This window comes from Artibeus jamaicensis, unplaced genomic scaffold (genome assembly GCF_021234435.1).
Source record: "Artibeus jamaicensis isolate MK-2021 breed Jamaican fruit bat unplaced genomic scaffold, CSHL_Jam_final contig_497, whole genome shotgun sequence".
In the NCBI taxonomy this organism is placed as follows: Eukaryota; Metazoa; Chordata; class Mammalia; order Chiroptera; family Phyllostomidae; genus Artibeus; species Artibeus jamaicensis.
Window position 1 is genome coordinate 10,127,621 of NW_026521863.1, and position 17,027 is coordinate 10,144,647.

The window sequence follows — 17,027 nt, forward strand, 5'->3', positions numbered from 1 at the left end:
GCATCCCTTTCAGGAGACGCAGCCACTTTAAGGCATATGTAATAAGACTGAGGTAGTGCTTACAGTGATAGAAATCCAGAGAGGACAAGAAGCATTTTTCTAGAATAGTACTGCCAACTCAAAACAAAAATACATCTTGTCCAAAGGTAAAAATCCTGTCTGCTACAGGTAAAATAAAAATGACATATTAAAAGATGTTCTAGACAATGTGCACTTTATATATGTAGATACATATATATCCTATAAAAACAGATAAGTGCACCCCATTTCTACCCACTGTTTCTAATCTGTGTCTTATGAGATCTTCTCTCTACTGCTAGGACCAGGTTTGCATACACAGCCATGAAATTCTGGAGCTGGGTTTGGAGTGATAATCACCTTTGTTTGTCTCATTTTTTTAGTAAGCAGATCTGTATGCAGATCAGCCTTCTCCTGAGGGTTGCGGTTAATTGACTTATTGTGTTGGTTTATTATAAATGAACTGGTCCATCAGAGGAGGGTGAAATCAATGAGCATCACCCAGGAGAAAGAGCAGAGAGTATCTGGAGCGAATCAGACAGGTATTCAGGTCATAGATCTGATATCACAAATTACAGCATCTTGATTAGTTTTTATTTCCTCACCTTAAATACCTAAGTTGAGAGTGTCTTATGGAGATTACATTAGATATTCTATAATCAGACTAGCAAATAATATACATACTCTGTAATTAGTAGCAATTATTATCATTATTATTGATTATAAAGAGATAACGATTATACTGCCAACCCCTGTTCTAATGGATTGTCATCATATTGGATAAAGATTATTTTTCATTTTGAGTTAGAGTGCCATTTTTTACATTCCCACATTGCTATAAATAGCCATCAAAGAATCCTTCCACAATTAAAATATTTAGTGTTTAATAATATCTTTCTGTGTTACTCTTTTATCTCCTAAATCTTCAAAAGGAAAAAGTATGTCTTTATTCTATTTTGCCAAAGCAAAACAAAAATTCTGCTCTTAATATTTGACTCAAGATTACCAAAACTAGCATCTGACTGAACCATTTTAAATATTTTTCCAAAGTAATGGAGGATGTTAAAATGCAAATGGTGTAGATACAAGTGAAACGCTGACCGCCCTCCTTGGGCTGAGCCGGGTCATCCCCTTGCTGTCGGGTGCAGAAATCACTGCGATGCCGGGGCACAGATCAGAGGTGGAAGGGCCTGTGTCAGCACCGCTTCTTGTCCTGCAGATGTGTAACAATCACCAGCCCTCCCAAGGCACATTGGTCTGCTGTCTTTGTGGTTAGGACCTGGGGTCCACCATTATGTCAATGAGATTGATAGATTGTGAACCTTAGCAATTCAAATGGTATATATTTTGGTAGACACAAATAACGTATGATCTTTTGCATCTGACTCAGTAAAGTATAATAACATGCATGGTGTTAAATTGATTTAGTCAAATGAAAACCAACTATGTAGATTGACTTTATTATATTTGCTCAGTAGACCGTAGGCCTATTGGTTGGTTGGAGAAATGCAGGCACCAGACTAATAACGATTCTGACATGCTGTCATTCTATCAATGTTAATAAGATGGGCATGAAATATTAAAAAATTTCAAAATCTCAATGTGACATTTAAATGTCTTTTAGAAAAAGCCTTGACTTCAGTGATGGCTTAAAATTCTGAAAAAAACATACCTGTCTGTGTTTTGATTTTACTTATTGCTGGTTAAAAGCCTAAATGCTGTATAATGTTGTTCCCTTTGTTTTTAGTGGTTGCTCTCTTTTTCTTTCTTGCCCTGTTAAATACTATCATTGTGGGTTTTCCTCCTTGTAGGAACTGTTAGCCTGTCAAGAAAGCTGTAAGAAAACCATGACACAGATTGAGAAAGGCAGCCAGAGTATGCAGAAGTTTGTGACCTTGAGCGGTGTGTTGAAACATTTTAATCAGACGAAGCTACAGAGAAAGGTTGCAGATGTTCATGTTGCTTTTCAGGTGAGTTCTCTCCCTGAGTTAGAAATGGGAATGAGGGAAAATACAAAGAATAAGGACATAAAATCATTAAGGATCATGATGGTTTTTGGAAACTACATTTTACTTCTTTTTCTAATATTAATATTTATTAATATTAAAAGGGGCTGATTATTCTCATTATAATGAAATGGATTCAAGTGTTTTTCCTTGACAAAATGACACTGTGAATAGTGAGAAAGCATCACATTATGATTGTTTTTATAAATCAAGAACATGGTGAAGAAAACTGGAGACTGGAAGAAGCATGTGGAAACCAACAGTCGCTTGATGAAGAAATTTGAGGAGTCTCGAGCGGAGTTGGAGAAGGTGCTCCGAATAGCCCAGGAGGGCCTGGAGGAAAAGGGGGACCCGGAAGAGCTCCTGAAGAAACACACTGTGAGCTTATCCCTATCATTGTGGAATCAAGGTGTTAGGATCTCCCACTGGCCTTCCAGAATATTCTACCAAATTCAAAAATTGCAAATATTTCTTTTCTAAAAATTAAAAAGTACCAGTTGAATTTTAGATGTGGTGGCTTCTGAGTGATAAGTCTAAATGATTGTAGTTTATCCCTGGAGATTAAAAAAATAAACAAATCAAAATGGTAGTTGCTGAGAGTATTGGATGAGGGCAGCCACTGACAAAGAGGCTTGTTTAGCAGTGTGACTGCCTCACTGCACGATGTCTGATGCTGCTTTTATCCGGCCCCACACTCTTAACCACCTTCTCCGTCTCCATGTCAGGAGTTTTACAGTCAGCTGGATCAGAGGGTGCTCAATGCTTTCCTGAAAGCTTGTGATGAGCTCACTGACATCCTGCCCGAGCAGGAGCAGCAGGGCCTGCAGGAGGCTGTGAGGAAGCTGCACAAACAGTGGAAGGTGAGTCGTAATGGGACATAATGGGAACATGGTGTTCGATGATGTGAGAGAGCATGAGGGGGTTGGGGTTCAACTGCAGGAGAAACTCAGAAACTCAAGAAACTTCTCCCATTAAAACGTGATCTTGAATAGAATATGATGCAAATGGTAGAATTTTATTATTCCTAATTTTTTAGTAACAGCAATTTATTATATTACATAAATTGCTGTTACTAAAAAAATAGTCTTTTTCCTTTTTTTTCTGAGCAGGAATCGTGAGAGTGTTTTACTGACTCAGCAACATTTAATGCACTCTTCTTATCTGAGTAATGTCAGGGGTATTACTGAAATTTACTTCACATAATTTATACATATACACTTTTGCTCAATCCTGTTCTCAGAGATTTTTATCATCTGCGTTAGGTTGTTATGATGTAACAATATAAATAAAAAAAACTTTTTTTTGGTTAAGTAGTCAGTGATGAACTTAATATAATCTTTTTCCCCAAAGAACGTAGTCTCATAGGGGAGATTATTAGTCTCACATAATATAAGTATAATATATAATAAGTCCAGAAAAGTATAAGTACTATATTTAGGAAATCTTTGAAAGAGAGAGGAGGGCCCACTTGGAAACTAAAAACAAGTGAACCTGGCGATCAGTTCTAAGCTGGGACTTTAAGAAGAAAAAGAGACCGTGGGGTGGGTATGAGGAAGAAACGACATGTCTTCCAGTAACTAAACCTAATCAGGTTTCCTTGCTTTCTCCCTTTGTGTAATGGGTGTAATGTCTGTCCTTCCATCTCACAAGGTTGTTACCAAAACTAAAAGAGACACATGCTGGGGAGACGGTATGTGTCATCAGTGTGCGATTTAAATCCAGATTCAAATTTACCTCTTTCTACTCACCCCTGAGCCTCAGTGGTCTAATCTTAAAAGTGGGAACATTAGTAGTGCGTGGGCCGTTGTAAACGTGAAATCGAATCATCACACCCTCCCCACCGCACTCGGAGGCTGGATGCAAACAGAGGATGACACCAACTGGCCCCCCAGGAAATAGTCTATGGTTTTGGCACTTCGATGGGAAATATACGTCACCAGTAATGGTATGATGTGTTTCCAAATCTGCCTGTGGAATGTAGGATCTTCAAGGAGAAGTCCCATATCATTTGCTTCGTCTGAAGATCAACGTGGAGAAGAACAGATTCTTGGCTTGTGTAGAAGAATGCAGAGCTGAGCTGGACCGTGAAGCCAAGCTGGTGCCCCAGGAAGGCAGTGAGAAGATCATTAAAGAGCACAGAGTACGTCACACACGTGCAAAGTCACATTGTGTTGTCACTTAAAGGATATAACAGATACTTTGATTTGGGTCTGGAAACACTAAAGAGCTTAATTACTTTACATTGCTAGTCTAAAATGGAATCTTCCTTTGGTTTTTCTATGAAAATATGAAAGAATTGTCTGGCTTCTCATCATCCTTATACAATTGTTTATTGCTCTTTAGATTTTCTTCAGTGAGAAAGGTCCTCATCATCTCTGTGAGAAAAGGTTGCAGCTCATTGAAGAACTGTGCGTGAAGCTCCCAGTCCGGGACCCAGTAAGGAACACGCCTGAAGCCTGTCACGTGACTCTCAGGGAGCTGAGAGCAGCTGTGGACAGTGCCTACATGAGGCTGGTGGAAGACGCAGACAAGTGGAAGGACTACACCGGCAGGTAGTCTGGGAACTGCTTCTAGACAAGGATGTAGTCTCTCTTAGTTCTGTTCATGCAGAGATTATTACAAAGCAAGAAACGACATGCATTTCATCATGTGCAATAAAGAAAAGCAGATTGAGTGATGTTGCCCATGTTTTTCTGTAGAAATGCTTCATTCAGTAAAAAGAATGGATTTCAGTCATAAACAGTGAAGCATTTTATTTCCAAATGACTCAGACATGATCTATTTGAGGAAGAATTGCTTCACCTCTTTCTCTTGAATTACCACATCTCCCTAAAGGAGGACTTCTGACTCGTTAGGGTCACATCTCATTCTGGTGGGGACATGTGAGACCAGACCTCAAGGGGTACCATCCTTACTCCCAGGTGCCCAGGCCCTGGGACAGGCACATGTTTTTTCTTAGTGGACCTCTGCCTGCTCTGCTTTTTCTCTCCCCAAAATGACTGAGCACAGAGGGGGCACCCCTGCCCTGAGCTTCAGATTTCTTTAAGGAAGAGCTTCCAGAAAATGTGTTAATCAGTTTGCTGAGTTCCCATGAATGAATTCAAAATATAAAATGTATTCCAACCATCCTGACATGTTCTTCCTTTAGTAAGGTAACTCCTGGGTTATTTCAGAATTTCTGAGCTCTCATCTTGGATCTCTGCGAAGGAGACACAGTTGAAGGGGATTAGGAATGGAGCCATCGACGCTGCCAACCATGAAGATGTTAAGCAGGTTGTAGAGGTAAGTTCTGGGATGTTTTTTTATTACTGGAAAATTTCCACTAATAAAAAACAAAGGGAATCTGATTAATGTCTTTTTTTTTTTTTACTTTCTATAAAAAATCAAGTTTCTAAAAATTAACTTAAAAATGTCTCCTCATGTTATTGTGAGAACTATAGGAATTTCTTGCCTTGAATCATTTTTGGCTTTGAGATTCAGTCATGCTCGGTGGTGCTTTTAATGCATCTTTAGCTAATGGAAACCCTGTGAGGAAAATTGTGTGCATGGGTATCCAACACAGCAGCGATTTAAGAACTGTCACAGAAAAAAAGAACACTGTAGGTTTTTAACATAATACATTTTTAGCTACTCGAAAGCCAGGTCACGGAAAATGAAGGATTCGGGCAAGGTCTCTAAGCATTCTTTCTATGTCACATTCAGCTGGATTGGATGTCCCCCTGTGAGCTTGGGGACAGCCTGATAACCCAGCTGTGACAAGGCCTCAGGTCTAAACCTGTTCACATTCTGTGAATGGCATGCACAACCCTTTCTCTCTTAGCTCAGCTCGTAGTGTTATAGACGGGTACTGTTGTGGAAGTTTCTATCTTTCAGTTTTTCTAACACTTCAAGTCTCATAGCTTTTGTTAATGAGAATATTTTTTCTTTCTGTTTTTATCCTCTTTCATTTTTATATTAAAAGTATAATTCCCTTAAAGTTGAGAGGTGCTCGGTAGCATCATGCTTGACCAACGGAAGGATAGCTCTACAGGGTGGGACAAAAGCAGGTTTGCAGTCGTTTGTACAGAAAAAGACATGCAGGCCATGATTATCATAGTAGCTTATGAACTCTGTTCTGTGTACTCACAACTGTGAGCCTACTTCTGCCCCACCCTGTATTTGCTACTAGTTGTCATAGTACAAACAAAATTCTCATGGTGGAATGAGGAAGTAACTCAGATCTGGAACCAGCTGTTTTCTGGCTGGTTGGTTTGCCCTGTGAGACCTTCTGTAGCAAAACATGTGCTTGGTTGGAGACCACTCTGCCCCCATGCTACCCAGGGTGGGTGTAGAAGGAGAGGCTACCCGGGTCACCTCTCCCTGGGTCCCCTGCCCTGCAAGGGCTGGAGCCCCACAGACTTTCTGGCATTGTTTTGGCCAGCACGCCTTCCCTTCCTGGATGAGTTATGATCTTTTTGCCTCTTACTCTCTGGGGTATTGACTTCTAAAAGCTAACTAAAAATGAGGCATAAAATATGAGTTAATAAAGCTAAAATAAATCTTTAGGTCATCTGTAATAATATTCAATGAGTAAACTGTTTAATAAAAGAATTAGCTAACTAAAAGAGGATTCTTTTTTCTTTTCTTCAAAAAATATCACATTTTATCCAGCCCACAGAAGGTAAAGTAACAAAAACACTTATAATTCCCACTGTTGGTATCATGTATTCTTCTTCAGGACTTTTCCAAGAGTCTTCATTGTGATCCAGGGAATCTGTAAATTTCCAGCCATGTGAGTATGAAGGAGATTTTTTGGTATAGAGAGTACTGACTTTACACATAAAGTATTGGCATTGGAGAACCATTGCTTTCTCACTGTTGTAGACTTTTATGAAGGATCAGAGCGAAGTAGGATAAGCAGGCACTCCATTGGTGAGGGAATGTCTGGTTTCCCCACCTCTATCTGGCCTGCCTCCTTCATTTGAATCCATTCCTGCTGGGAAGCTATGTTCACAGTTGTGTTTTGTTCATTAAATGTGTTCTTCCTTGGCAGGAGATAAAAAACAGCATCACCCAAAAAGGCGAGACTCTCAGCTGGCTGAAGTCCAGGCTTAAAGATTTGATGGAAGTTTCTTCTGAGAAAGAAGCCCAGAAGCAGGGAGACGAGCTGGCCAGATTATCTAGTTCCTTCAAGGCTCTCGGAAGTTTGTTGTCAGAGGTATGACTCTGAACAGTCAGGTGTGCAGGGAGGGGGAATCGGAAGGTCCTTTCTCTTTTGGTTGTAGTTTGACTAGTAGGTTTATAACAAAATCTTAGTTGCAATAGAATGGTTGATATTTATGAATGTTGATGGGAAAGACGAGTAGAATGTTGGAATTATGGTCTCTGTCATTGCCGGATATGTTAGTTCACATTGGTCTACAGCTGAACTACGAAGCTTATCAGATTCATTCCTTTGTGGGTTTGTGCCTTGAAGATAATATAAGAGTATAAAGTTGAATAGCTAGCTACCAGTATTTCTTGAAATCATTAATAAACTTGCAAGAAATAATAACTAATTGAGTGACGACAAAGTTCCTTTATTCTGAAGATCTGGAATTCTCTCTAGCTGTCCCTAATGTAATAGTTTGATAGTTAACCTTTTATATTTTTAATCCATGTAGATCTACCTAAGACTCTATAAGTGAATTTACATAAACCAAAGATACTCTCAGCTGCTTGTGATTTAGTTTTATGTGATAGTTTTGATGTGTAACATACATTATTCTTCAGAATTTTTGACAAGTTGAAAACAACAATTGGATTAATTAAAATTTGGAACATAAGCTATTTTGATCCTTAGATGACCTATCTTTTATAGCGGTAACCAAGCTTAGATAGTTGCCACTACCATACTTTAAATGAAATTCTGGTATTATTCCCCTCTATTTTTTCCTTGGTCCAGAGGGTAAGAATAAGAGTAAGGATACTAATACAAAAAGTAAATATATGCACAGATAATCCTTGATCCAAGATCTATCAAATGGTTTTAGTCATGCCAAAAGATTAACTTATATTCCATTATAGACACACAACCACTTTGGCAGCCTTTAAATTTAGAAATTATTGTTCACCCCAACATTTTACCAAGGCCGTTGGATTGCTTTATCTTTCAGAAACTCTCATGGGACCTGTAGCAACAATCTGTCTCTAATGAGTGCAGGCATGAATTCTTTGCACACTCATTTGTATCCTATATAGTTTATGTTAATACCCTTTTTGTTACTTAAACAGAGTGAAAAAGGAGCAGAGAAAATAAATATTCGGTCATGTCAATATTTATATAAAAAGATGAATTCGACACATTCAGGGCTTCCTTTGATACTAATCTATTTAGTATTTAATGGAACACAAAGTGTTTACAATTGTCTAGTGTAACAAAAAAGGCTGTAGATTAATAATATATAGTGAAAATCACCTCTTTCCCCAGAGCTGTGATTGACTGAGAGCTGTGTGGTTTTCATAGGGTTTTCTTTCTGTTTGTTTGGAGAGCAGCGCGCTCCAAGTTACCTGGGACAAAGTCAGAGCAGAAGAGGGTCACAGATAAAAAAAAAAAAAAAAGCACAAGAGAAGGAGGCACTGACGACTCCTGTGGGAGACAAACGATGATACAATGTTAAAATGATTAGTTCAGTGATGACGGAGAGGGGTAGACTTTGAAAATAAAAAGAGGCTGGTATACTAACACAGAGGAAGTGGAAATTAGGCAAAAGACAAAGCTGAAAATTAGAGAAAAGGAAAAGAAAAAGAGTCCACTAAAGAACCACACAATTAGAAATTACACTGTTTTATGTAGACTGTATTGGAAGTGCATTTTCAACAAATATCCTTTTCGTTCTTTTTCCTCGATGCAAATTTTCCCCTTACTTTAAATAGAATAAACGTAACTTTCTTGCAACATACTTTTTTCATAATTAGATTTTTAATAATTAGATTTTTTAGTAATTAGAATTAAAGGGATCCAGGGGACAATATATACAATACATACAGATTTATTATTCCACTTTGATTTTGATGTGGAGTAGGTTTGGCATATGGTGTACAGCACCATATCAAAGGAAGCTTGCAACTCTCATAAGTGACTATGCAGTTGAATAATGATTAAAAAGCCTTAAAATTTATGAGGGAATAAAGATCAGGAATGTGTGTATGTATTTCAAGTTGATGAGAAAGATTCTATACACATTCTTTAAATTTTTAAAGATTACATGAGCATATGATTCACGATTTTTTTTTCATGAAAACCTAGGTTGAAAAGATGTTAAGCAATTTTGGGGACTGTGTTCAGTACAAAGAAATAGTCCAGAGTTCCCTCGAAGAGTTGATTTCTGGTTCTAAAGAAGTGCAGGAGGAAGCCGAGAAGATCTTGGACACAGAAAACCTGTTCGAAGCACAGCAGTTACTTCTTCATCACCAGGTAGAATTGCCGCTCTCCCTGGCGCATTCACGCCTGAGTTGATTAGTTGATGACGGACAGAACTGGAGGGAGGGATAGGGATATCCATTGGGCGAGGGCAAGGGAAAGGGGGCGGGTGTGCTGGAAGGAGCCCAGCTGAATGGTGAAATATTAAATGTTTCAAAGATCCTGCAAGATAAATTTCCAGCCTGAGTGACTGGGCGGTACCAAAAAAGGTCAAGAAATATCGGGAAGGGGAAGTTGAGTTAGCTTTGAAAACCTTCACAAAACTTGCAAATTGTCCTTTTCATTACAGAGACTGGAAGCATAGAGATAATTGCTTCATATTTGAGATCAAAATTCTTTTTTCATCATATTAAAATATCACTTTTCAATTTACAACTTTTAATACATTTTAGTTTGGAAAATTGCAGCTTACATGAAGTGCCAGGCCTTTCAGAGAGTGTGTTCACATAGGCTTAGGACTGGAAGTAATAGATTCTGGTTCATATATTGATAGCAAGCAATTTGGATCATCTTCACTTGTCAAACTCAGTATAAGTAGAAGTGTAATTCAAATAAAATATTTTAATGACAAAATTATAGCTAACTTAGTATATAGCAAATGCTAGTTAATGATAAATATAATAATATATAAAAATGGGAGTTGCACTAAAGGTATATATAAAACAGCAGCTTCTGGGCTTTATAGATACACTGATAATTAGTAATTGTGAAAAGGCTATAAGTACAACAAAAGTTAATGCTTGATACTACACTGTTCTCAATTCTTATAAAAGTTGTGTTTGGGTTTCAATTTACTTTAAGTCAGAGAAATATGAGATTGTAGATTCTTACCTTATATTTTATAATTTCACATTTCTTGGATCAAATATTTGGTTATATGTGTCTTTATTTGTGAAAATTCATCAACTGTATGCTTGAGATTTGCATACCATTCTGTTTGTACATCATAATTCAATACAAAGTTTACTTTAAAACTTAACCTTCCCCAGATAGCTCAGCCGATTAATCATTCTGCATATGCCTAGGAATGCAATTTCTTAATATTTGCACTTTTTAGAGCATAAATGATTTTTTTAAATGGAGTAAGGACTTTGTATATTTAAGCAGAAAAATTACTATTTTTAGGAGAAAATTATTTTAGGAGAACCATGTCAAGTAAATAGTTTTGCCAAATTCCTTCTGGAATATTGCACAAATTGCTAAAACACCAAAACCAAATTAATTATGTTGTTTATCATTCCCATCAACTATTTGTGTTGTTTATCATTCCCATTAACGTCCTGCCTTCTTTGCTTGCTTGTCCATTTTGAACTAATGCACTGTCCTCATCACCAGTGTTTCCTGTTCATGTTAACTTTAAGGCAGTTGTGGCCCACACTGTGTGAGGTCGTGCGTTTTGCACCTCTCCTAAAGCGTGGGTGTCTATGGCCCTGCTCGGAGAGTAACACGTAGGTCCACCTGTTGAACAAATGCTTCCAGCAAAAGACAAAGAGGATCTCTGCAAAGAAGAGGGACGTGCAGCAGCAGATGACGCAGGCTCAGCAGGGAGAAGGTGGGCTGCCCGGCCAGGTCCAGGAGGAGCTGCAGAAGCTGGAGAGCACCCTGGATGGCCTGGAGCGCAGCAGGGAGAAGCAGGAACGCCGCATCCAGGTGGGAGACGGGAAGTCCAGGGCCATGTTAACGTCCAGGCACAGGTTGTATCTCCCGCTTGTGGGAGAAAACATTTGTTTCCTCCTATGATGCTCCAACACATGAGTGATCTCTTTTAAGCAGCACATCAGCCTTATGAGATGGATACAATTAGCACATTTTGCAAGTGTGCTGCTTCCAAAAGAAAGAGTTTGAAGACATGACTCCAAGACACATCAGTAATCAATCAATAATTCACACTAGCCTAAATCTAGAAATTGACAATGAATTTTTTCATGTTTCCCAGTCCAGCAGCCATGCTGTTAGGCTTCGTTGTGATCCTGACACATTACCTGAAATAATATTTTTGAATTTTGCCCCCTGCTTGCTGCCCACTCCCCTCTCTTCTCTCTCTTCTATTTCCCTTCCCCTCCCCTCCCCTCCCCTCCCCTCCCCTCCCCTCCCCTCCCCTCCCCTCCCCTCCCCTCCCTCCCCTCCCCTCCCCTCCCCTCCCCTCCCCTCCCCTCCCTTCCCTTTCCTCCCTCTCCTTCCTTTTCCTTTCCTTTCTCTGTCCCTTCCTTATTTTTCCTTCTTCCCTTATTTGCTTGCTTATTTCCTTCCTTTCTTCCTTTCTTGCCTCCTTCTTTCTTTTCTTTTTGATATAATATGGGAGTTTTCTTTTCCTTTGTTCCTTATCTATATTTAAAGTACTCTCCTTGGATTCATAGGATGTTAAAGCTGGTAGAAAACTTAGAGTCCTAGTTCACACTGATTCTTTTTGTAGATGAACTGAGACTGGAAGGGGAAATTTGTGTAGAAGCCCTTAGGATTGTCCTTATTCAGTGTAATCATTGAACTACTAGGCTTAACTAGCAGTTGACATCCTGACAAAGAATGGGAATTTAAACGCTATCTTGTGACATAGTTTAATTAATTCCTAATATTATATGGTGTTTATGTGTTTTTTTTTAATTTAGGTCACATTAAGAAAATGGGAGCGATTTGAAACCAACAAGGAGACAGTGGTCAGATACCTTTTTCAAACAGGTTCCAACCACGAGCGCTTCCTGAGTTTTAGCAGCTTGGAAAGTTTGTCTTCAGAATTGGAACAGACAAAGGTATATCATCAGCGAGACGCAGAGTCCCTTGGTGCTCATTCAGAGGAAACACTGTGTTTCCCTTCCCTGTTATTATTAGTTATTATGATTACACATTTAATCAATACTTACTGTTTCTTGATCATCCACTCATGAGTACACTGGTCAAGTTTCTCTGGGAAATGAAAACATAAACAAGATTTAAACATCAAGAACTGAAAGTTTTCATTAAAATGGAAAGGAGTTCACTAATAGACGAATGCATTACAAATTTTTTTTCTGAAAACAGTGATACTTTTACCTTAATACGGAAGGGCAGATAAAGACAGGAAAACAGAATTTGGGGCAGACAATGATAGATGAGAAATGACATAAAGTATAAAAGTGTTAGACATGGGATTCCAGGTTGTAAATCAGAAAAGTGAAGTCCGGTTGTAAAGGCAGCCTGGAGCACTTACGGGTTTGAAGAAAGAGAGTCGTGGGATCCGAGCTGTACTTCAGGGAGGTGAGTTTTCAAGCAGGTGTAGGACGTTGAAAGGGTGAAAGACTGGAGCCGTGGGATCCAATTAGAAAGATGTGCATGTTTGCGTTGATGTTGATGTGAATGAGGGTGAAGGGGACGGCAGTGGGGACAGATGCAAGAGATGGAGAGTGAAGAAAAAGAAGACGATACCTAGGGTTCTGAGTCTCCAGAGGCAATGGGAGCGAGGTGGGACCCGAAGGATCAGCTGTGGTGGGGAAAGGTGGCCGACCCTGTTTTCAAAACAAAGAGTGTGAGGTCCCAGGGGCACATCCAAGAGGGACTGTGTAGCTGTCATCCACGGAGAGCTCCGGCCTGTGCACTAAGGGCCGTGGACATTTAGAGCAGACCAATAGATTCGTACACAGCATTTGGAGACGTGTACCGGTTATTTTGGTTCCTGTTTTTGTGTTTGGGGTTTATAGGAAGACTGAATTAGTATTAAAATGTGTCAGCCAATGCGTAAGAAAGAAAACTCTTTTATCTATCCTTTCAAAGCCTTTAGGAAATACATCCTTCCACTTTTGTTTTCTTACCAGTGAAAGGCTTTTCAGCATTTCATCCTCTATTTTTTTTATTGCATCTCTTATTATTAACTGAAGAATTGAAAGTGTATAAGGCTACTTAATCTTTTGATTCTGTATGATTTTCACCAGCCATTTAAGTAGAACGTTATTTTTATTTTAATTATTTTATATATTAAATACACCGGACTTTTATAAAATAAATACAACTATAGTTATTGGGGTTCCACCCGGGTTCCAGACAGGGTTTCTGACACCCTGTGGCTTTAATTCTTTTGAATCAGTTTATCAGCTACTAATGCAGCAAATGTAACCTTTTATTATTACCATTAAAACTTTCCTTAACCAATGATCTTGCGTACTTTGGGATTGATTTAATAATATCTGCTAACACTAATCGAATATATACTACATGCTGGTCTAATCATTTGATGTTTATCATCATCTTTAATTTCACCCAAATAATTCTAAAAAAATAGGTACCAGTGTTAATCCCATTGTATAAAGGAGGAAATGTAAGGGCATAGCTATTAATGCATTCATCTCAGATTTTAGGATTACTCACTGGTGAGTTTGGGATTCAAACCCAAGAGGTCTGAGTCCAGAGCCCAGACTCTTAGCTACTGTATTCTACTTTCATTTGAAAAGGATGCTGCTGCCCAGGCACTTGTAAGCTAGAATAATTGTTCTGTATTTCTCTGCTCACTTGTCATTGTTAACACAGCCTCTATCCCAGTTGTAGCCCTGGAGGGGTTGTGCTGAGGAACTTCGCTTTCTGCCTGCCAGTACGTGGGCGGGTGTTCATGGCAACATCATGTTTAATCTTCACAACAAGGCTTTGCTGATGACTTAAGGAGCATTCAGAGAGTTACGTGTCTTAAGGTCACACAGCTAGCCAAGGACAGAGCCTGTTTGACTCCAGGCCTATCCGATGCCAGAGTCCAGTGTTTCCTGCTGCCTCCTGCCGCCACACACGTCGTCTTTTTAGGATGTAGACAGAAACCGTACAATGTTATTCTGCTTTTGTTTAAACTGGTCTTTGCCAACACCATTCTGTTCTTTGGATTCCTTTACGTTGTGCTTGCCCCATTCATAGCTTGCACAAGGCTCTTAGTAATTTTATGTAAACAAGTTCAAACGTAGCTCTACTTTCTCCACAGTTTCTCCTTGGTTCTGGGAAACACTAAGGGAAAAATTACTATTTTATATTTCTGATTCCATTCATGGGATTCTGAAACATCATGAACTCCAAAGATAAGAGAATAAAAATGAGTAAGTGCAGCTTCCTTATGGTAGAGAGATTTACAGTATCCAAAAATATGATAATAGTATTTCCCAATGTCACAACTTTATAATCTGAGTTTATGACCACCCACTATTGCTATATGTGAGTTTACAAAAATGAACTCCAAAGGTCTAGACCTTGGAGTTCATAATTGAATCTACAGTGACTGTAAGCTCACATATAGCAATAGTGGGCATTCATAAACTCAGATTATAAAGTTGTGACATGAGCAAATATTGTTACCATATTTTTGAATATTATAAATCCCTCTACCGTAAGAAAGCTGTAGTTACTCATTTTTATTCTCTTTGACTACAGGGTACTTCTCTGAAATAATGTTGATATTTCTATGAGGACATGGAGTTTTTCAAACATGAAGTTATAATAGATTATTTAGTAACTCTATCTTACATGGTATTATGTAACAATTCTGGGAGATGCTCTATGGACAAAGATGGCTATTAGAAGTTGACTTTAAAAAATTATTTACATTGTATTTCTACATTACCCACCTATTAGAGAGCTTTTTGTGATCAAAATTTAAACCTCCTGTGAGATTTTCTTACATGAGAAGAAATGAAACACTAGTTAATCTTTTTCACTCAAAATTACCTCTTGGTTTACATTTTTTAATTCATTAGTCAATATATTTACCTGACAAAATTCAGATAACAGCTAAAATTTATTAGTGCCTCAAATATATTCATTTCAAATTAAGGTAGTTCGCTCTTACTGAAAATCACTGTGTGAACTTATAAACTATTTTGTCCTCAATTTTACATGAGAGACATAAAAAAATTATGATCGGCACTTTGCCAGTATGCTAGGCAGTTAAAAATGAAGTTGCTAATTAAATGCTAACAATGACCTTACAAGAAAAGCATCACTGTTTTATATTAAAGAGCCAGAGCCTGAAGAGTAATTCATAAAAGCCAAAACCTAGTAATTTTCAAATCCAAGTTTCTAGTCTAGGTTTGACTAGTATGAAAATTTACCTTCTGTCCGTCATGTAGTATAGGGCTATATGGTAAATATGTTGAACAACATTAAAATCAGATTATATCTCTTTTCAAAGAATTAGTTAACAAAATATTTCTTTAGAGTAAATAACAGTGATACTCTGGGTTGACTCAGATATTCTTCGGTTACATAAACAAAAATTTATATGTATTGCCCTAGAAACTTATTATCTTTATGACTGAAAAAAATCAATCACTATTGATCATCATCTGAACTGGCCTATAATACACTAACATATTAATGTGGATAAGTCAATTATTATAATGAAGCTCAGAATTTTAAACAATAAACTCAACCCAGGAAACAATGAAAAACATTTGTATGAGAATTGGTTGGATAACTAGGAAGGCCTGTATCCACTTGTGTACATACAATGAAAATAATGTAGACAAGTCTATTCTGTCCATGAAGAAAATACATTGATTTTACTGCTCAGTGCATTCATGAGCTAATGTTCATACAGGTATGAACCTACCCATCCATCTGGCTTGTGGGAAACTCTGCAGTACGTATATGTGATATATCTGAGGGTAGAGTTCAATGGGAGGTGCCTTCCTAACAATTATAATCTATTTTTCTAGGAGTTTTCTAAACGAACTGAAGGTATTGCAGTTCAGGCTGAGAATCTTGTGAAGGAGGCTTCGGAGATACCGCTTGGGCCCAAGAATAAGCAGCTGCTTCAACAGCAGGCCAAGTCCATCAAAGAGCAAGTCCAAAAGTTAGAAGACACACTTGAAGAAGAGTATGTGCTTGACGAGTCCTAAGCTTTCTTCTCTGAGATACAGTTTCATACAGTCTTTCCTGCGTATTGTATTCGAAACATTCTCTTAAAATCTCAAAGTGTCTGTGTAGTTCAGCATGTTTTGAGGAAACAACTCAGAATTCAAAAGATGAATGCCACCAACCCAGAAGCCAACCTTTATACCATAACAGAGCAGAAAAATATAAGGGATGTGGTTTTTGCATCATAAACTGATTCTGTTTGTGAAAAAGCCATATCTGTTGAATTTTGTGGCCTTCATACATTAGAGAGGGAATCTCAAAAAAGAGTGAATATTGAAAAAAAATTTCTTACTGTATTTTGCTGTTGTTGCCAGTTAGAAGAAAGAAGAGAATTGTATAGATTCTGAACTCAGATACATGGGATAGAATCCAAATGTCTTCATCTCCAAGCTAACAAAGCTTATTAACAGTGCCTCAATATTCAAATTCCACTGAGAAATATTCTATTTCCAAAAATTGACTTCAAAAATCTATTTGATTTGTAAATATTGGATATATGTTTCCCTAAAAAAGAAAACGAGAATAGTTTGGCCTACGGCAGAGATTTTCAACCTTTTCATCTCGTGGTACACATTACTAATCACTAAAATTCTCAGCACACCAAAGTATATATTTTTTGCCAATCTGACAAAATATAGGTATAGTTTTGATTCATTCACATGGATGGCTATTGTTGTGTTGGCTGTTGTCATTTTTTAATTGAA

The 17,027-nt window shown here is 38.0% G+C and overlaps 1 protein-coding gene across 9 annotated transcripts in view; it reads left to right on the forward strand.

The window, feature by feature from the left end:
• The window catches only part of SYNE1 (spectrin repeat containing nuclear envelope protein 1), a 404,650-nt gene that overhangs the window by 138,376 nt on the left and 249,247 nt on the right, over positions 1-17,027 (forward strand). For all 9 annotated transcript variants that reach the window (XM_053668739.1, XM_053668745.1, XM_053668738.1 and 6 more), the window contains 11 exons: positions 1,830-1,988; positions 2,238-2,402; positions 2,750-2,884; positions 4,006-4,164; positions 4,368-4,576; positions 5,198-5,306; positions 7,057-7,221; positions 9,292-9,459; positions 10,945-11,115; positions 12,072-12,212; positions 16,122-16,282. In XM_053668739.1, coding sequence (XP_053524714.1) covers positions 1,830-1,988; positions 2,238-2,402; positions 2,750-2,884; positions 4,006-4,164; positions 4,368-4,576; positions 5,198-5,306; positions 7,057-7,221; positions 9,292-9,459; positions 10,945-11,115; positions 12,072-12,212; positions 16,122-16,282 — 1,742 coding nt within the window. The remainder of the gene's footprint in view (positions 1-1,829; positions 1,989-2,237; positions 2,403-2,749; positions 2,885-4,005; positions 4,165-4,367; positions 4,577-5,197; positions 5,307-7,056; positions 7,222-9,291; positions 9,460-10,944; positions 11,116-12,071; positions 12,213-16,121; positions 16,283-17,027) is intronic.